General features: G+C 41.4%; 1 protein-coding gene across 1 annotated transcript in view; it reads left to right on the plus strand.

Moving 5' to 3' along the window:
* Positions 1–22,324, plus strand: part of SYN3 (synapsin III) — a 401,802-nt gene that overhangs the window by 71,569 nt on the left and 307,909 nt on the right. Inside the window, exons 4-5 of the mRNA XM_053662069.1 lie at positions 10,061–10,152; positions 13,822–13,824. Coding sequence (XP_053518044.1) covers positions 10,061–10,152; positions 13,822–13,824 — 95 coding nt within the window. The remainder of the gene's footprint in view (positions 1–10,060; positions 10,153–13,821; positions 13,825–22,324) is intronic.

The raw sequence follows: 22,324 nt of genomic DNA on the forward strand, positions 1-22,324 counted from the left end.
CCAGGCTGCCAGCTCCAGGAAGCACTTAGAGGCTGGGGTACTGGCAGCTGGAACTTGTTTCACAATGGAAAGGGGGCCAGCAAGGCAACAGCAGAGTGAGTCGGAAGTGGAGTGCAAGGAGATGGTGGGACGTGATGTCAAGGAGGTCATCCCAGTCTAAACATACAGGACCTTATAGATCGTGTAGGGTTTAGGTTTTCTATATTTAGAACTTTTAAAAAATTATTACTGCTGTTCATCTTTTTAATGACTCTTTTAGACTCTAAGAAAGATGAAGAAAATCATAGTACATGCAGAATGCTGATTTTTTTTTAAAGGAATTTGTTGATGACACAATTTCCTTCCAAAGACTAATAATCTGTTAGGGATTACAGTGGCATTTTGATGATAACTTCCTAGAGGTCTCAGGAATGCTCTAATCCTGCCCTGACAATCACCACCATCCCTGTTCCAGGTTTGTAAGGTGGCTAAAAACACAAGGAAGAGTTGCAAATGGGAACTGAAACACCAATAAGGTTAGCCGGCCTAGGCCCACCACCCCCAGTGCAGGGCTGTCCGCTAAAGCTGCCCTAAATCCCTCCGTTTAGGCTCCAGACCAAAGCAGTGCCACCTCTTAGCCTCCTGTAAGCCAAAATCTCACTTGTAAATGTTCTTTACTAAATATGTGGCTTCTTTTCCTAAAGAGTTCCGAGGTACAGCAAATGCAATTATAAAGAAAGAGAGCAGGACATCTGGGCCTTCAGGGAATCAGGGCTTTTTGCTGCCAGTTCATGGAAGAGAGATGGCAGAGAGAAAGGTGGATGCTGGGGTTGGCTTGTTCGAGGAGCTACAAGGCAGGCGGGAGGAAGTTAACAGGGTGGCCACTCAGATCAGCAGACACTCAGCTGCAGAGAAGCGGAACATGGAAGCCGGTCGTGATCTCCTGGCTTTTCAACCCAACAGCACCCCTGCCCACTGTTAAATGCATTGGGTTGGCTAGAAAGTCCATTTGGTTTTTTCCATAAAATAGCTCTAGTAGTGCTCAGGTGTTTTTAACTTCATTTCAAACAATTTTGTCAGGTTGTACTGTGACAGCTGTCATATCAGTGTGCGTGTAAAAAAAAATGCTTACCAAATTGGTGAATTTTTGTGTAGCCCTTTTAATACTGAAGATGGAAGAAAAAACACAACATTTTCAGCATATTATGCTTTATTATTTCCAAAAAGTAAAAACACAGTTGAAACACACAATAAAAGATTTATGCAACTTATGGAGAAGGTGCTGTGACTGATCAAAAGTGTGTTTGTGAAGTTTCATGCTGGAGATTTCTCACTGGACAATGCTTCACAGATAGGTAGACCAGTTCAAGTTGATATTAATTGAGAAAATTAAATGTTCTACCATGTGGGAGATTGTGGGGGTGACTTCTCACGAGTCCCCCTGTGTGCCACGGACACAAGTGAATATGGCTGAGACATGGTGTGATCTGTTTAGGGAGGAGAAGTGGGCAGTGGCCAGTTTCTCAGGGGAGACAAAGGCCAGCTGCAGCCAGTTCCCCCGAGGAGAAAAAGGCCCCAAGCCCCCTGCTCCACTTCCCCTCAGAGAAATCTGAGGGCTTCAGAGTCTGTCAGGAACAGAGTTTTAGGGTTTCTTGCCTGAACCCTTAACATAGGAATGAAAGCACTCTCAGCAGAGCAGATTTCACAGGTTTATCAGCAAGTCTTTGTGGTGCCAGATTTTTCCCCAGGACACGCTCTAGCAAGGCAAGGATCTTCATCTCTCCCAACAGGTATTCAGGCTTAAGGAGATTAGAGCCAAGAAGCGCTTCTCCCAGAGAACATGGAGACTCGGGCTATGTCAAAGCTGGGGGGCGAGAGTTCATTGCTCTTTGTTACAGCTCCCCCCACAGTCCTTCCATGAAGGCCTCCCAAGTGATCTAGTCTGGCTTAGATTGCCCCCCCCCCACTGTGAGGGGTCTTACCCGTCATTGACTTCCGACCAAGCTTTGGGGCAGGGAGAGGAAACTGAGGCAGCATTTGCTACTAGAGACAAGCTTTGTCTCCTGTGGCTGGCATTCCAAAGGTGGTCCCTCGCCCTTAGCCACAAGGGGTACAGATACAATTCCTAAAACCAGGCAGAGTGGTCTACAACAGGAGATAGCCAACATGCTCAAAATATCCAAATCAATAAAGTTGTTGATGAAAAATGCCTTTTATTTTTTGGAAAAAAACTAAATGGACTTTCTGGCCAACCCAGCAGCGCTGAGATGTCCTGACCACTGCTTAGCAGTTTCTCTCTATGAGGTGTGGTAAGGAGTAGGGCGGAGGGTCAGAAGTTGTCCTAGCATTAGAAACTGGGGCCGGGAGTATTGGAGGCTGCCCACCTTTTCTCCTCACAACAGCTCAGTATCTCTCGGGGTCTGTCTGTGTCTGTCTTTCTCCCACAAAATACAAGGAGGGCTTAAGGCCATGGAAAGGAACACACTCCAAGGATTTAAGGGTACAGTTTGGACCAGATAGGTCTTCACTAACTGGAATGTCCAATGTCTTATCAGCTACCCTTGGATTGCAGAACAGTCTGTTTGCCAGCATCTTGCCTTTTTCAGGAACTCTGGACAACATCTCTTTGTGTCAAAATCCTCCTTCAGTCAGGCGTCATGGTCAAGGTTGATAGCTGCTACCTCCACATTCCCACCCACACATTTTTGGTTTCTTGTGTACATTCCAGTCAATCATTCAATTTCAAGTCCCAATTTCTGTTTCTTTCCCATTGATCTGTTGGCATGACAGTATCCTTCCATTATTCAATTTATTAGAATAGTGATGATTGCAATCACCATTTTCTACTATGACATCAACATTAATATCATCACACATGTAATGATTGACAACTAGTAATTACATTAGTAATATTATCTGCCCGGCACCCCAAACTTGCCAGGTGCCGGTTCCAGTGAGAATGCAACGAAAGACCCTACAGGGAACTGAATGCGTTCCATCTTGTTCCGTGTGGATGGGTACATGTTCAGGCATGCGTGTTTTCTCGGAACTGGACATATGTTTAATTATAAACAGGTGCTTATATCTCCTTCTGATTTAGTTGTCATAAAAAAGATTTTACAGCAACTCAAAGATTGCTGTAAAAAGATTTTGTTAGTGGATATGATTCCAACCATATCTAGCACTGGTAACAGAGCCTGGAGCTTAGAAAATGTTGCATAAATATTTGTGGTTAAATATCTAATCTCTCCCCTCCTCTGCAGCCTTTAGTGTTGCCCAGTGGCCTCCCAAAGATGTCTATGCCCGAATCCCTGAAATCTGTGAAGATGATATTCCAAAGGGATTTATAGATATGATCATGATTATGGCCAATTTTCTTTGAACATTTCTTTATGTTCCATTCTCTTCTTCTGGGACTTCAGTTACACATGTATTAGATTGTTTGGTATTGTCCCACAGCTCACTGAGGTGTGTTTTTTTTTGTTTTTAGAATTTTTGTTCCTGGGCTTTGTTTTCTATAGCTTGTATTGCTTCTTCTTACCATTAATTCCATATAGTTCATTTTCCATTTAAGGTACTGTATTTTTATTCTAGAAGTTTAATTTTTTCATTTAAAAACTTTTTACTTTTCTCCTATTATGTTAATGTTGTTTTTTTACATTCTTGAAAATGTGGAACATATTTATAATAGTGTTTTAGTTAACTTCCTAATTTTTACCTTCCATTTTTGCTCTTCTCATCATGTATCTTATTTTGGGGTCTATTCTTATTGATTGATTTCTCTTTATGGGTAACATTTTCCTACTTCATTGCATACCTGGTAATTTATGATTGAATTCTATAAATTTTACATTGTGACTTTTACATATTGGCTGTTGGATTTTGTTGTATTCCTTTAAACATTGTTGTACTGGGATGCAGTTAAGTGTCATGGAATAAACTCGATACTTTTGGGTCATACTTTTAAACTTTTCTTAAGGCATATCTTCACAGAGTGATTTATCATCCCAGTGCGCCTAGGACTAAGAAGGTTCCCAGGATATGAGACTTTCATTGAAAAACTAGGACTGAGTTTCTGAGAAGCAGGACTTTTATTTTTAAAATTGGGAAAGCTCCTAGCAAACTAGGACAGAGTAAACATCCTAGATGTAGAGCATGCTGTAGTGCAGGGCTAATTTAGTCCCACTACTGAATGTTGAGGACCTACTCATATTACAAGGTCTTTATATCCTAGTTGGGAGAACATGAACTATTCCCAGACTGTGTGGATTCTGGAGGGTTAAATTTACTGTTTTTTGGTTTTTTTTTTATGGTTCTTTCCTTTTACACATGCTCAGATCAGCACTCAAAGACTTGCAGTTCTCCCTGGAGGCCTTTTTCTGTGCATTTCTATCTCTTCCTGTGTTCTGTCCGGCAAATTCTGGCTGCCTCGGCCTCCATGAATTCTAGTCTCTGACTCTGCAGCTCAGTGAGACTGCCGGGCCTGTTGGCATTCTCCCATGCTGCTCTACCGCCTTAAAACTACCTCCAGGCAGTCAGCATGAGTAACCATAGGGATAATTTCATTAGTTTTCTTTTTGCAGGAATCTTAGTCCTGCCATGCCTATTGTCCACTGTCTGAAAACTATTACTTAATATATTTTGTTTGGTTTTCTAGTTTAGATGAAAGTGTACATATAGTCCCTATTAATTCACTGTAGCCATAAGCAGAGGTCCTTAATCTTAATATTTTATACCTTGATTTAAAAGTTGTGTTTAATTTATTTATTGATTTGAGAGAGAGACATCAGCTTGTTGTTCCATTTATTTATGCATTCATTGGTTGCTTCTTATATGTGCCCTGATCAGGGATTGATCCCACAACTTTGGTGTGTCAGGATGACCCTCTTAATGCTCTAACCAACTGAGCTACACAGACAGGGCCTAAAACTTATGTTATACATATTTGAAAAGGTTGCTCTTTTTCTTGTTACACCATTTTTTGGTACATCAGTTTACTCTTACAATGACAATGAAAAAATTGAAAATAATAATAGCAACTCTTTACAGAGATCTTCCTTCTTTGTTTCAGTCCTATGCTAGGCATTTCATATACATTATATGAATCTTTACTAAAACTTTTAAAAATAGATTTTATGGACATTACTATCTCTATTTTAAAGATGTCAAAACTAAGATTCAAAGCAGTTAGTAACTTGATCAAACTCATCAGCTAATATATTGCCCAGCTTACAGCTGATACAGTCTTTCTGAATATTCTTTTAGCCATACCACAATGCGTAGTGTGTAGTATTAACACAGAGGAAAACAGTTGGGGCCTAAATGTTTTTTAACTCAAAGGTTAAGTTGCACAGAAAATTTAAGTGACTCTGATGATGATGTTTTACAATATAAGTGAATGGCTGATGTTTTACTTTGTGTGTGTGTGTGTGTGTATGAGAGAGAGAGCAAAAGAGAGAATGTGTAAATATATGAATATATGAAGGTCTGTCCAGAAAGTACCATGTAATGCGAAAAATAGACACATTTATTAAAGAAGATACAAGATACAAGAAACATTGTACATAGGACAATGATGCTTAAGTTCCCTTCAAAGTAGGCACCTTGGGACCTCACACATTTCTCCCAGCTTCTCTTCCACCGTTCAAAACACTCCGCAAAATCCTATGTTGGGATCTCTATCAGCTGCCCTGTCATATTTTCTTAAATCTCATCAATGGTCTGAAATCTCTTCCCTTTCAAAGGTGATTCTAGTTTTGGGGAAAGCCAGAGGTTGCAGGGTGCCAAATCTGGGCTGTAAGTTACCTGGGTGATTGGATGTCTTGCCAAAAAAACTGCATGAGACATGACGCATAAGTGGGCATGTTGTCGTAATGAAGGTGCCAATCACCAGTTGCCCATAGCTGTACCCATTTTCATCATATTGCATCTCTCAACCCACCAAGAATGTTTAGATAGCACTCGTTATTAATTGTTTGGCCTGGAGGAGCATACTCATGATGGATAATAACTTCTCAATCAAAAAGCAGTTAACATGGTCTTGATCTTGATGTGACCTTACTGTGCTATCTTCAGGCATACAGAACCAGGCAACTTCCACTGGAACATCTGGGCCTTCATTTCCAGATCATACCATTGACCCATAATTCGTCTTCAGTTATGGCCTTCTTGAGGAAATCTGGTTCATTGGTAGCGGTTTGAATCACGTCATTAGTAACTGCAGCACAATGTTCCTTGTGTTCTGGTAGTAGAAGCCATGGAACAAATTTTTCCATGAAATGTTTCACACCAAGATTCTACATCAAAATCTCTGACACTAGTGTTTGGAACCCCCAGATCAGCTTCTAGTTCTTGCACTGCCAGTCACTGATCTTTGCTGATTACAGCCCATAGATGTTCAACATTCTCAGGTGTTCTGCTCGTTGCAGGCCTTCCAGAAAGTGGATTACTTTCAACAGATTCTCAACCATCTTTGTTTGTGCTACACTTTTACTTGTGCTGCACTCACTGCATTGTCCCTGAGAGCCTTCTCAATCATCCGAATACTTTCCCAGAGGAATGTTCAAGCTTAATGCAAAATTTGATGCAGACCGTGTTCTGCTTGCTCAGTCATTTTGAATGCAATGGCCACACAGTACACATGCTCACTCAGTGGTGTCTACCACCCCCACTACCTAGTACAGTGAAGTTGTCATTGTTCACACATGTGCATTCCAGTCCACTCTCATTGGCTGCCATGTTACATCCATGTCATGCAGACTGTTCTTGTTATATTAACAATGGCTGGATGTTTGCAGGACAGGCTTATGTATGTGTTAGGTGAAGTGAATAAAGGAGCCTTACCTAACTACACTGACCTTTTTGAATTCTGATGCCTTTGCATGCAATGCTGAAATTGCATTTAATTTCCAAAATTATTGTATTCATTTTCTAGGACTGTTGTAACAAATTACTACAAACTTGATGGCTTAAAACAGTACACATTTATTCTCTCACAGTTCTGCAGTCTAGAAGTCTGAAATCAAGGTGCCAGCTGGTCTGCACTCCCTCTGAAGGTTCTAGGTGGGAAATTCTTTCTTGCCTCTTCCAGCTTCTAAGAAGTCCTGGAGTTCCTTGGCTTATGACAGTGTAACTCCAGTCTCTCCTCCGTCACCACCCAGCCACGGCCTTTTTTCCTGGGTTTCTTTCTTCCCTCCTCCTCTTTTATAAGGACTTGTCATTGAATTGAGGGTTCACCTTAATCCCAGATGGTCTCATCTTGAGATCCTTAATTACATCTGCAAAGACTATTTCCAATGAAGGTCACATTCTCAGGTATCATCAGTTAGGATGTGGACCTATTTGGGGGAGGATACAGTTCAACCCACTATAGTCTCTTTGAGAGCTCTGAAAAATCTTCAAAAGTGGCTGCTCTTTGAGATTCTATTAGGAAGGCAATTCTGTTCTTGAAGGAGAAGTGGCTTGGGTCCTGTGTCCCTTTTCATGGTTGCTGAAGCTTTTAGAAACTTAATACGGATGAGAGTATTAACTCATCTTCTTTGCTTCACCATCTCTCTGTGTTCAATCCAACAGAGGCTTGCTACCCTACAACCCAGACATTTATCTCCTGTAATTACTCAAAAACCATGACTGGGAAATAACTCTAGACACTCAATCTGAACAAGATGAACTTCTGACTTGTATGCCAAGCCTGAGCATGTCTTCTATCCAGATGTCTTTCTTTGCCTTTGGTCAGTAAAACAACCCCTGGGTCTTTGCCACCTTTGAGTCAAAAATTCCGTCATCCAAGTTTCTGATTCACTCCTTTTCTTTATCTACTCGGTGCCCAGCTGTCCTGTGTTGCACCTTTCTGCTAACTTTCTTTTTCTCCACAAACACAAGCATCAACTTTTCTTGCTAATGCTTCTTTGTGATCTTGCCAATAAAGTATCTTAAACATGATGGGGCTGCATTTTTAAGGCATTAGACTTAATAACTAGGTCATTACCACTATTTACTAACTTGGACTCATTAACAGGGCTCTTTGCTTTTCACCTTACTACAGCATAATGAGCTTATTAATTAGAGCAAGAGACATAAGCACTCTTGGTTTTCTTTAAGACCATCTGGGGAGATGGCTAAGTCTTTGGTCATAATTTCTGTTAAATGTTTCTAAGGGGATACATTTAAATCACTGTGGAATGATATTTTCCTTCAACATAAACTTCTTTTTCTCTTTAAATGGGTTATTTTGAGGTCCCTAAAATTCTCAGTTGTAATCCACCTAATGGCTTATTCAGCTAAACAGCAGAGGCAGTGGGGTAGCAATTAAAAGCACAGGCTGGAGCCAGACTGCCTGGGTTTAAATCCTGGCTCTGCTTCTTACTGTGTGACACTGTGAATGTTATTTCATCTCTCTCTGTCTCTCTCTCTCTTTTTTAATAATCTGGGCAACTGTGAAGATTAAATGAATACATACATACATGTGAAATGCTTAGGACAGTAACTGGTACACAGTGAGTGTTGGTACATACGTGAGCAGTTATTTTTATTCATCAAATCCAAAGAAATAGCTTTTAGTATCTACTGTGTAAAAGGCATGGTTTAGTGTGTGCACTTTCTAGGAAGGGGCCACAGGTTGCACTGTGTCTCCCTGACATTCATCTGTTGACATTCTAACCCCCAATACCTCCAGAACATGACCTTATTGGAGATAGGATTTTTTTCCCCACAGGTAATCAAGTTAAAATGAGGTGGTGTGGTTGGTTCCAATCAAGTATGACTGGTGTCCTTATAAAAAGGGGAACTTGGACACACAGATACATATAGAGGAAGGCAAGGTAATGAACATGGGAAGAAGGTAGTCATCTACAAGCCAAGGAGATAGGCCTGGAACAAACCCTCACAGCCCTTGGAAAGAATCAACCCTACTGACTCCTTGATTTTAGACTTTTAGCCTCCAGAACTGAGAAAAGAAAGTGTTGCTATTTAAGCTGCCTAGTGGTCGTACTTTGTTATGGCAACTCTAGGAAACATACAGATGGCCCTAACACAAATCTCTCACCCCAGAGGGAACATATAATCTTCTAGGAGGGATGTATTCCATACGGCAAAGGATGCAAGCAACAGAAATCCACTAAATCTTGCTTAAACAAATAATAAAACAAAAATGAGTTTCTAAGGATACAGAGGCATCTCATAAAATCTGAGGGCAATATTGTAGCTGGCACATAACATAAAGAACACTACCCATCTCTTGCCTCTGCCCGTCTATGGGGACTGTGGCCAATCTCTCTCTTTCTCTCTCTGTTTCCCCTCTTCCTTCTCTCTGCCCTTCACCCTCTCTCCCACCACCCTGTCCTTTTCTGCCTCCCCAGTCCAAATGGTAGAAAACATTGTCCCTAGTTGCACTCAGGTTTGTGTTTTAAAGATACAGCCCCCTGGAAAGAAACATCATGAACTGCTCAGCAGATTCTAATTCTGATACAAGGGTATCTTTTTTTCCACCCTGGGTCAGGGGCCCACACCATCAGCTGTGACCAGGGGAACAGTATTTCAGTGGACAGACATGGCGCTTCTCCTGTAACCCTGTGGATGGAGTGAGGGGAGGGGTCATGACCAAAACAGGAAACAGACAGCAGATAACCTAAGGAGGGCTCCACTGACAATGATAAGTGGTCACAGAGCTGCGGGGCCACACCACAACATAGCACGAAGCTGAAGAAATGTAGAGAAAATGTTATTTTGAACAGCATTTGGCCTCTTCTAGTCCTGGAGCTAGAGTTGCTTCTTCCACTTTCACGCAATAGTTAATAGCAGTTAATTAGTACAGGTTAAAAAAATGGGTGTTTGAATCAGAGACGCATGGGTTTCAACCCAATATTGCCCTTTATTAACTATGTAACCTTGGGCATATCACACACCTCTCTGCACCTCAGCTTTCTCATCTTTCAACAAGGGAAATAAATAATATTGCCAGCTTCCTGAGTTTCAGGTGAGCCATAAATGGGTACTTGGCACATATACATCCCCACTAAATGCTAGCAGTTCTTTGCATCATGAGTATCTACTGAATCCTTCTTTGTTTCGCTTTCTCCTTCAGGCAGAATTCTCAGAGTTGAACCTAGCTGCCTATGTTACTGGGGGCTGCATGGTGGACATGCAGGTTGTGAGAAATGGAACCAAGGTTGTCAGGTAAGGAGACTGAGATACAGCAAACCTTCACCTGAGAAAGGTGTGAGTGGGATACCTCGCATAGCCAACCCCTCTGTCTAGTGTCCACAACCTAACTCCCGAACTACCTGGGCTTACACGTGTAGAATGTCTGCTTCCAGAGTTTGAGGTGGTGTTGCAATAGAAATGACCAGAGGCACAAATAATATGGGGCCATAACAAGATGTCCTGGCATGAGCTGTGGGCTTGAGAGAAAAGACTGCATTCCATTTCTGGGTTTTTGGCTCTGTTTGGGTGTGTCCCTCAGTCTCTTCTTGCCCCCTGATTCTCATCAACAGCACGATGACAGCAACACTGAAGTAGGAGGCACACATGTGAGAACATCTGATTAGTTCTGAAGTGCAGCACAAGTGTAAGCGTTTATTAAAGTGAACTGTATCCTGATTCCAGCAGTATGGCCAAGTGAGTGTTTGGAAAATCCCCTCCCAGGACATCAAAGCTAAAAGTGCTGGATTTGATATTTTCTAAGAAATCTGTTTATAATGTAGGCTGAGCTGGAGGGGAAGTAAGGGAATTATTGAGATCATCAGAAATGTCAAGAAAGTAGAAATCCACAGGAGACATTAATACATGTATTATATTGTATTTCTGTCTAGTTAAGTACCCAGAGGATGATATAAGCTAAGTCTTCTCACCTTCTCACCTGGGGGTTTAGATGGAGAAGAAATAGGCTTCCAATTTGGAGAAGCAGAGGAAATAGGAAGAACTTGGAGGAGGAGGTCGCATTTATTCTGAGCTTTGTCAAATGGTGGAATATGGGCATTCTAAGAGTAGGAAGCAGTCTTTGTAAATGCAGACAGGCAAAAAAATTATATGTCTGGGGTATTATGATATTTAATTAATCCAGCCATCATTTACTGAGTGCCAGCTTTGTGCTAAGGAAGACATGACCCAACTTCCTGTCTCCAACAGTGGTGGACTCGGTTGTTTGGACTAGCTCTTCTACTGAAAACAACTTAAGAACTAGTTTTAAATAATAATCATCTTTAAAGCCTTCAAAGGGTTGGCACCACAAAGAATTACCAGAAAGAAAATGATGGGGAAATGGAACCCCCAAAAGATAAATGAATATAGAAGCTACCTTTTTCTGAGAGTATTTGCTAAGTCTAGCAAATTTTAACATTGGTTTTGATAGACTATCAGGGAAAGCGAGACAGAAATCAACACCCAGGGCCACTCAAGGTGAGAATGTAATGGTAGACCCTCCCCACAATGAGCTGAGACCCAAGGGACTGCACCTTCAAAGGGAATGTGAATTCCAAGTAAATGAACCATCACAAATAATTGCAGCTTGAATTGCAATTTCACTGGTTTTTCAGGGAACCTTGGGTATTATACTTGGTTTATGACGATCCCAGACATGCCAGAAATAAAAGCAATGTTGTATAGAGGAAGGCACTTTCATCCTGAGCTTCAAATAATTATTCAAGTGACTCTGTGGTATGATAGCTAGCACACAGTCAAAGATAACCAGACACAGACACCACGAATGAGAAGAAACAGGGACAATAGACAGCAGAAAGAAACCTCATATCTCGGATATTGGAACTATCAGGCACAGATTCTTAAATTTTTAAAAATCATCCATATTAAGTTGAAAAAAATCTGGTTTGAAGACTTCTGCAGCAAATAGGAAACTGCAAAAAGTGACACAACCAATTTAAAAAAAAAACAAATAGAACTTCTAGAAATGAAAACTACAGTAACCCAAATTATTGGGTGTATTGTGTTTAACAACATATTAAATATCATAAAGTGAAAGGTAGAGCTGAAGAAATTACCCCCAAGTAAAACACAGAGAGAAAAAGGTTGGAAATCTAGACAAGGTGGTTAGATCACATGAGAAGGTCTAACATGGACTTAATCAGGGCCTCAGAGAGTGAAAGGAGAATGGGACAGAGGCAGTATTTTAAGAAATGATGGCTTAACATCTTTCAGAAAGATACCAAAGCATCCAAAACAGAAGCTCAAAAGATTTAAAGGAGAATACATTTTAAAAAACTACAAAGACACAATAGTGTAAGTACAGAAACATGAAGAAAAATAAAAAGTAGCCAGATTTAAAAAGGCGGATGGCTTTGATTGGACTAACAGACTGACAGCTCCCAGGCCGCAGGGGTGGAATGACATCTTTATGGGCCAGAAGGAAACACTTGCCAACCTATAGTTCCATCCTCAGGGTCACATCTTTTATGAATGAAGGCAAAATAAAAGCATTAACAAAGAGAAGACCTTCAGCAGGGGAGACTGTAAAATATATGCTTTGGGTAAAAAGAAAACCATCCCAGAATAACTTAAAGCTGCAAGAAGAATAAAGAGCAAAGACTGTGGGAAATGTTAGTAAGTTGTCTCCACAATAATAAAATTAACAGTGTCTTCTGAAGGATTAAAATATATGAGGGATTAAAATGTAAAGCAGTAAGTTAGTAGAGCCTGAGGTAAATTAAGGTGTTCCGAGGCCCTTATATTGCCAGGGAGAAAAGGCAGTGTATTGATTAAAAATAGGTTTTGTCCCTGGCTGCGTGGTTCAGTTGGTTGGAGCATCATCCTATACGCCAGAAAGTCACAGGTTCGATCCCCAGTCAGGACACATTGTGGGTTCAAGCTCTGGTTGGAGTGAGTACAAGAAGCAGCTGATTGATATTTCTCTCACATCAATGTTTCTCCTTCTCTGTCTCTGTCTCTCAAAGTCAGTAAACATATCCCCAGGTGAGGATTAAAAGAAAACAGGCTTTGAAATGTCAAAATAAATCATGTAATTTCTAGGTAATTATTGGAAAAAAAGAAAAACAATAGAGTACTTAATAGATATGAGAGAGAAAAATAAATAATAAAAGAAGTCAAGAAAGGAGAGAAATACAACCTAGAATAAGTGTTACAAATAAGATGATGGACTTAAACCCAGATATGAGGGAGACCCCCCCAAAACGGAATTTAAGTATAAAAATGTGTATTATTGTTACATGTTTAAACTTCAATCACCTTCAAAGTGCTCTCCATTTGATGCAATATACCTATCGAGATGTTTTTTCCCCCTGCTCAGAGCAGTTTGTAAACTTATCGATTTTCATGCCTTTTAGTGTTGCTGCCATTTTTTGTTTTATCTCTTGCATATTGGCAAACATTTCCCTTTGAGGACTTTTTTCGTCAGGGGAAATAAACAAACAAAAAAGTCTCATAGGGCAAGATTGGGTGAATGAAGAGGTGGGGTATGAGGTCATTGCCTTTTTTTAGTCAAAAACTGTTAAACAGCGCAGTGTGGACAGGGCACTCAGAAATCACCCATCATGAAATGGGCAACACGTTGAAAGAGTCTCAGAAAAAAAAAACAAACTGAAGCTGAATGCAACCTCTCACAACAACGCCAGCTGGTTCACTGATACAGATGGGTTCCTAGAACACTCACCTATTGCAGGAAGCCTGTACTACAAGGGGCCTGCCTTCCAGAAGATAACTCCATTTTTTAGGGTCCTCCCTTGTATATCAGCAAGCCCATGTTATTGTGAGTGGCTTGTAAAGCAAGCAGCACTAGTTATTAAAATATTGAAACTTTTCTATACAAGTTGACAAAGGATGCCCAAAGTTGTCCGGGAGACACACGCTTGGAAGCAGTGGTGGAATCCCAGAGAGCAGGTGCTAGGTTCCCTCTGTCCCTTCATGGCTGCAAATGCCTACAAGTCCCCAATAGCTGCCCTCTCATGGTCACTTGTGAGAATTGCAACCTCCACAAAGTACCCTGTGAATTGTTAGATATTTATTATACCACCAATATAGATCAGTAATTACATTAAATGTAAATGGACTAAATACTCAAATTTAAAGAGCACCTGCAGCAAGATTGTCAGAGTAGGTTTTTTAAAATCCTACTATACTTCATTCTAGAGTTCATCTAAAACATAAGGAATTTTGAAAGTTAAAGGTTTAAAAAATAGATATACCATGTAATTAACTATTGAGCAAAAGAAAGCTAGCCAGCATAGCTGTATTCATATCAGGAGAAAAAAATAGACTCCCAGATGAAATGCATTACTAGGGAAAGGAAATAAATCCAGTATGATAAAGGATTCATTTACCCAGAAGAGATCATTTTAAATTTATACACACCAGATAAAAATGCCTCAAAATGTACTTCAAAAATTGGCAAAACTACAATGAGAAATGAACAGCCCACCATCATGGGGGATTTTGAGAATGGTGCTGCACACGTATATTTGTTTACTTCTCACAGCAGCCTCATTTTGCACATTAGAACTGTAAAAAACCTAAACAGCAAAATTTAGGAATCTGTGTATGTGCATATTTAGGATTATTTGTACTTATGTCCTGCCTCCCCGTCTGGGAAAGGGGCTGAATTGCCCTCGTTTGGAACGTGTAGAAACCAGACAGCTATCCCATCAGTCCTAGCATTTGGCTGCAGGTTAGAATCACGTGGGAAATGTTTGCAACCTTCTCGCCCAGGCCCTGTGCCCAACCAATGACACCAGAATCCCTGAGGGTGGGGTTTGGGCATCAGTCGTGTTAATGCACCCCAGGTGGCTCCAAGGGGCAGCCTGATGGAAGACGTCCGCAGACTGCCCTCACCGTGGCCCCGCACTGGGGCTGGGTCAGCTGTAGAGCTGAGGATCCTGCTGGGTGTGCTGCCTGAACCAGTAACACCCTGCAAAAGACACCTCCAAGCCTCATGGTGGACATGCCACCTTCTTTCTGAATTTATAAACTTGTTTACAAAAATTAATTTACTAAAATGTTCCAAATGTTTTCTGATCAGCTAGTCTCTCAGCACTTAGGGATGGTAGTCTTCAAAGACAGCTGTTACAGGTTGAATTATGTCCCCCTCCCCAACCCCCAAAAGATGTATTCAAGTCCTAAGTCCTGGAACCTCAAAATGTGATCTCATAGGCCAATGGAATTAAGATACAGTCATACTGGAGCAGAGTGGGCCCTTAATCCAACATAATTAGTGTCCTTAAGAGCAAAGAGAAGTTTCAGGCAGAGACATGGGGAAAATACCACGTGATGATGAAGACAGAGATCAGAGTGCCACATGCACAAGCCAAGGAACACCAAGGATTACCATCGGTCACCAGAAGCTAGGAGATGGACGTGAAACAAAGTGTCCCTCAGCTCTCAGAAGAAACCAATCCTCCAGACACCCTGACTTCAGACTTTGGGCCTCTAGAGCTGTGGGAGAATACATTTCTGTTGCTTTAAGCCACCCAGTGTGTGGTACTTGGTAATGGCAGTTCTAGGAAACGAAGACAACAGTGCTTCTCACGTGCAAACGGCCCTTTCAGAGATCCTGTTGAAATGCAGATTCTCATCCACTAGGTCTTTAAGCAGGACCTGAGACTCAGAATTTCCTACGAGCTCCCAGATGAAGCCAATGCTGCCGGTCCTGCAGACTTCCATTTGAGCAGCAAGGGTGTGCACGAGCTCCCACATGTTGCTGCTGCTGCTGCTGCTGGAAGGCCAGCCATGGGGAGTCCGGGCTGTGAGGGCAGTGGGAGCACAGCCAAAGCCCCGGGTTCAGGGGTCCATGGGGCTGGTGACATTTATTCTCTCCAGGCCCAGGATGGTGCTTGCAGTGTCAGCCAGGCATCGTACTTTGGCACATCACAAGTTACAGACCTGTGAGAACAGGCACACAAACTAGGAACCCCTGTCTGGCTCACTGTGTGTCCTGTAGGTGGGGAATCGTTAGAATCTTCCTTAGGCATATGGTGCTATTCCAAGGCCTAGCTGTGTTCTCCCAAAGTAAGAATTTTGAACAGTGCTCTTGACTTGCAGTATATTCTTTCATGAAAGCCTTAAACACTTCCAGGTGTGCAACATGAGCAAGACCTAAATCTTCCAAAGTCTTGCTCATGAGGAGCACCTTCAGAGGAGGTGACCAGGATCCATGGTACAGCACACCGCTGCTGGTTTTCTCCAGCATCGGTTCCTTCTGCTTTGGGGAATAGCACCTACGTGTTTCACCGGGGTGCCCCTTCTCCAGCTTGCAGTCTGTGTGGTGTCTGGAGCTGATGGCACAGAAGCAACCCTAGAATCGGAATATGGCACTGGGACCCAAGCCAGGCCAACGAGAATCCATCGTGGGACTTTTGCCGGAACTCTCGAGTGAGACACACATGTGTTCTGCTGGGGCTGCTGAGCTGGCAGGTGGATGCCTGGAACTGCGGATGGCCATCTCTTGTTTCTCCTTGAGGGAATGATCTGCTGAGATCGAAGCCAAGGCAAAGGAAAATACAGCTGACAGAGCAGGGGAGAAGGTCAGTGACCCGATGATATTATTCAAGGCCCTGGATCCAGAGTCATCTCCAAATCTGAGTTCCTTCATACCCTGCACCTCCCCCAAATTTATTTTTGATTAAGCCAGCTGGAATTGCACATACAGAGTTCATTTATTTTTATTTATTTAACAAACGCTTTATAGCATTTCCTACGTGCTAGGCACTATTCCAAGCACTTAGCATGTATTGCCTCATTTCATCCTTTCAACAACCCTATAAGGTATGTACTATTATAATCTGCATTTTCTAGATAAGGAAGCTGGAGCACCAATAAATTGGGTCATGGAATCAAGGTCTCCAGCCAGTAAGTGGCAAAGCTGGAGTTCACGCCTAGGAAGTCTGACCCCAGAGCCAGTGTGTGGCACCATTGCCCTGGATACCTCTTTAAGAAGGGGGGCTGTTTCATGGTCAGAGCTGCTTAAAGAGGCACCAGTTCCTCATTATGAGTGGTATGCAAAAGTATGACAACCATTTGGTACAAAAGTATTACAGAGGTCCAAGCTTCTGACTTTTAGAAAGGAAAGAACACTAATTAGTAACATGAATACATATGAACGTATAAAATTAATTGATAATGGAAGTATTTGGTCAGATCGAGACTACTCTAATAGTGTAATAGTGGTATGTAAATCACTTTAAACTCTAGTGTGAAGGTTAAAAGACAAAAGTATTAAAAGTAACTAACTACAGTAATGTTGAAATTAATACACCATATAAAAATATGTAAACTGTGATATGAAAACATTGTAGGGAGGGGGAAGCAAAACAGTAAAGTTTTTGTATGTGGTCAGATTTTTTTTATCAGCTTGAATAGGCTGTTATAACTATAGGATGTTTTATGTAAGACTCATTGTAATCATAAAGCAAAAATTCATAATAGATGCACAAAACTGAAAAAGATTCAAAGCGTATCACTACAGAAAATCATCAGATCTCAAAGGAACACAGCAAGAGAGGAATAAAGGAAAAAGGAACTGTGTACCAGCTAGAAAACCATGAACCAGGTGGCAATAGTAAGTCCTCACCTATTGATAACACTTTAAATGTAAATGGATCATTTGTGCCCATCAGAAGAGACTGTGTAGCTGAAGGAATTTCAAAAAGGATCCAACAGTATTCTGCCTACAGGACACCCACTTTAGGTTTAAAGACACACACAGGCTGAAAGTGGAGGTGGAAGGAGGTATTCCATGCACATATAAGCCAAACGAGAGCAGGGGTGGCTGTACTTAGACCAGAGAAAATAGACCTCGAGTCAAAAACTGTAACAAGAGACCATGAAGGACAATCTATAATGATAAAGGTGTCAATTCATCAATAGGATATGACAATTATAAATATATATGCACCAAACTTCAGACTACCTAAATATATAAAGCAAATATTAACAAATCTGGAAGAAGTAGACAGCAACACAATAGATAGATCATACAGATAGAATATCAGTAAGAAAACTTTGGTCTTGAACTACACTTTGTACAAGTGGACCTAACAGACAAAAGCGGAACATTCCTTCCACCCAACGGGCACAGAATACACATTTGCAAGTGCACACAGAACACTCCCCATATGTTAGGGCACAAAGCAAATCTCAGTAAGTTTAAGGTTGAAATCATATCCAGTATCTTTTCAAACCACAGTTGCATGAAACTAGCAATAACAGGAGGAAAACTAAACTAAATGGTTAACTAGGTGAGGAGATGGATATGCTAATTAACTTGATTGTGGTAATCATTTCATAATGTTATACACATATCAAAACATGTTGTACACCTTAAATACATAACAAAATATGCTGTATATCCTGAATATATACAATTTTTATTTGTCAATTATAAAAATCAGTAAACTGGGGTGGGGTGGGGGAAGAAAATGATAGCACCAGTATTTGAACCCAGGTCTCTGACTAGATGCCAAGTGAATGTCCAAGTGTCTTTAAATCCTGAGATTTTGCTATTCTCTTCCTTGAATTGCCCCTCCCTGTCCAATCTGTGGCATCTGGTTTTATTGAGCCTGCCCCAGGCTGGCATGAGTGGACTCTGAGATTTTACAGAAAGGAGCAGGACTTAGAGATTTCTCCAGGGTGCTGAGTGTGACTCAGGTTCATCCAGGGTTTAGGGTGTCAACATTGCTCTGTCTCAGAAATCTGCTGCTCCGACCTGAGACTCTACCTCTCTGAACCTCCGTTTCTTTATCTATAAAAGGCAATAGTAGTAGTATTGGGTTGGCCAAAGAGTTCATTTTGTTTTTTCTGTAAGGTGTCTCTGTTAGTGCTTAGCTGTCTCTAACTGCATTCAAAACAGTTTTGTTAGATTATATTGTGACAACTGTCACAGTGGGCATTAAAAAATCAATATTGGCAAGTTTTTGTGTAGCCATTTTAATATTGAAGATGGAATAGCATTCATAACATTGTTGGCATATTATGCTCTATTATTTCAAGAAAGGTAATGCAACTGAAATGCAAAAAAAGAAAGATGTGTGCAAATGTGTCAAAAGTGGTTTGTGAAGTTTCGTGCTGGAGATTTCTTGCTGGGTGATGATCCACAGTCAGGCAGACCAGCTGAATTTGACAGCGATCAAACTGAGACATTAATTGAGAACAATCAGTGTTATACCACCTGGGAGATAGCTGATATACCCAAAATGTCCAAATCAATAAAGTTATTCATGAAAATGAAAGTGTGTCTTTTGTTTTACAGAAAACCACGTGGACTTTTGGGCCAGCCCAATATTTTGTATGGTTTTTGTAAGGATTAGATGAAATCTTATATTCGAGAAGTGTGTTCATTCATTCCACAATGCTGATTAAGGGCCCACTGTGTTCCAGGTTCCATTCCAAATATTGGGATTTGTATCAGACAGGGCTTAGGCAGAAAACAGAATTCACCCTCCCAAATCATTTAAATAGAGATTTTACGGGAGTAACCACTTATACAGTAGTGTGTGGGGCTAAGGGAATAAAAGACATTTGGCGTCTAACAATAGCAAAGAGCAGAGGCCATTGTCCTCCCTAAGGGTGAAGGGACAGGGAGTTAGAAATGGAATTATTAGCCTTTATCTAGTAGGTTTCATATAGACTTGAACTGGAACCCCCCCCCAGTTGAAGTCACAGTTGTGGAGGAACTCAGCTACCTCCAAAGTCGTGGCGCAGAAGCAGGGTGGGCTCTAGGCAGATACACCACCAACCTTTCCTGCCTTCCAGTCTTCTTCTGGGGCTTCACCAGTGAGCCAGAGAGCCAGGCTGACGCTGTGCAATGAGGTCAGCTTCCTGGGGCTCAGCACAAGGCAGAGAAGAGTGGTGGGGGCAGAGGGACACACAAAGAGAATAACTCTCTGAGAAAATCATCAAAACAGAATTTGAACAAAAGTCCCTGTTCCAATTCAGATACTAATAGTGCTTTGTAAATGGTCAGGTATTACATACATGTTACTAAAATCATTACTACAATCATCGCAGTACCTAAATTGATAGCACCCCTTACTCTGGTTTCTGTCAAACACCCAAACTGAGGGTGGACTGCTAGCTTAAAAAGCCAGGTTCTCAGTTAAGTTGTAAAATTCTACTTAGCAAGCAGAGCAGGGGCCATTCCAGGGCATGTTAAGATTCATGCTTTGTGGATGGCCGTGGCCATTCTGGGCTCACATTCAAGCCTGGCTCTACAATGGAGCAATAAAAAACAGGCAGCCCTGTCCATACAGACAGATGGGATTTGAAATACAGGACAGGAGAGACCAAGAATGAGAAACACCCAAGAGGCAAACGTTAATGAGGCCCAGCCTAATTACACAAGCCCTGCTCTCAGTTTCCAGCATTAGGCAACCCTAAGTGACAGGCACCCATTCAAACCACAGCGGCTGATAATGTGCCCCTGTTCACTGTGTGGTCGGACCTCAGAGAGGGTTGAAGAGAGGGGTCAGGACACATTAGTAACACAAGAACTTGAGGAAAGGAATCAAAGACTCAAAACTTGGCCTCAGACTTACGATTTCCAGGGAGGATGTTTTGGGACAAGACGGAAATGTCTGGGCCTGTCCCAGAGGAAAGGATATTTTATAACATCTTAGAGGACCTGAGTTAAAAGAGTTAGAGTTTTCTGTGTATTCCCATTTTACAGGTGGGAAAACTGTGGACCCCGGAGCAAGGAGGAGGTTGACTGTCCAAATCCTCCTAACATACAGGCTCCTGAGCCAGGAGCAGCTCTCAAGTTTTCTGATCTCTATGGCTTCTTCTCTATCAAAAAGCACTATAAAATAATTTGCCTTTACTCTTTATTTCATACACTATTGCCAAGTCTTCTGAGTGCTCTGAACTTGGAATTTCAAATTCCATGTATTCATTTACTTAGCAGATATCTACTGAGCACATTCAGAACACCAGCCATAGTCAGGCAAGTATTACAAAAAGCTCTGTTTCTGCTCTGAGTTCCTGGTCTGTTTAGAAAAGTGCTCTCTTTAACTTTCCTAAATGCCCCCCCCACACACACACACACTGAGCTTTTCCAATTTTCTCTCCTTTTATTCATTAATATGAACCAAGCACAGAGGATATAGCAGTGGACAAAATAGACAATAGCCCTCGTGGAGCTGAGATTTAAGTTGCAGAAAATATGCAACAAACAAGTGAGCAAATATGCATTCTAATGGCAGGTCATGAGGAATGGTTGAAGCTAAAGAGGACGTAACAGCTGGTAGTTGAGGCAGTAGGGTGAGCGGGAAAGGCTTCCCTGAGTAGAGAGAGATGCTTCTCTCTCTCTCTCTCTTTCTCTCTCTCTCTCTGGACTTTGAGTGGACGTGCACAGGACAGGTGAAGAAGAAAGGCAGAGATCTTCTTTGGCTCGGCCCACTCATATCCATCAGGGTCATGTTTCCACATCCTCTTCTATGCTTTCTTCCCTGAAGTTGAATTCGGTTCCTCACCTTTGTGCTCACAAGCATCTAGGATGTGCCCAGGCGGGTGGTGTAGCTTTGTGGCCCAGAGCCCACATACACAGGCAGGTCAGACCGTCCAGGGTGGGTCCCACAGCTCTGCCTTCTACAAGCCATGAGGCCCAGGATAAGTCTCTCCACCTTTGTGGCTCTTAGCTTTTCCATCTATGAAGTGGGAATAAGTACCATATTTTGCTGTGTATAATGTGCACTTTTCTGCCCAAATTTTTTAGGGAAAAATAGGATGTGCATTATGTGTAGGTATAATGATTACATACCACGGGTATAGCATCCCTGTGTATAATGCACACAAAAACATGAGTGAGCATTATACATGGCAAAATACGGTAGGCCTTACATCTGAGTGATGTGTGTGAAGTAGGTAGAGGGCGTGGGGCTGACAGTCTGTACCTGTTCTTCCTTCTTCCTGAAACACTTGTGCACATGTTACTACACCTCTCCTCTCACTTTCTTTCAAATTTCTGATCAGATGTCACCTCCTCAGACAGACCTTGCCAGACCATACTATCCTCACTCCGGAGGCCCAACTATGCACTTTTTCTTCAAGCATTTATCACAGCCTAAAACTATAGATAGATGATATAAAATTGAGTGAGAGACGACAGATTAGATAGATATATTAATATGTTATAGCAATATTATACAGTTATAACAATATTATACATATATGCTATTATGTAATTATATGGACTAGATACATACATTAATACATATTGAATAATATATAGATTAGATACATATAATAATATACAGTAATGTACAAAATTTATGGTATATCATATGTTATAGATATGCTATTATGTAACTTTGTCACCACAGTATTCCCAGCCCCTCGAACACTAGGTTCTCAATAACTATTTGTTCAATGAATGAAGGGATGAACCAGCTCTTAA

The sequence above is a fragment of the Artibeus jamaicensis genome, unplaced genomic scaffold (genome assembly GCF_021234435.1).
Source record: "Artibeus jamaicensis isolate MK-2021 breed Jamaican fruit bat unplaced genomic scaffold, CSHL_Jam_final contig_233, whole genome shotgun sequence".
Lineage (NCBI taxonomy): Eukaryota > Metazoa > Chordata > Mammalia > Chiroptera > Phyllostomidae > Artibeus > Artibeus jamaicensis.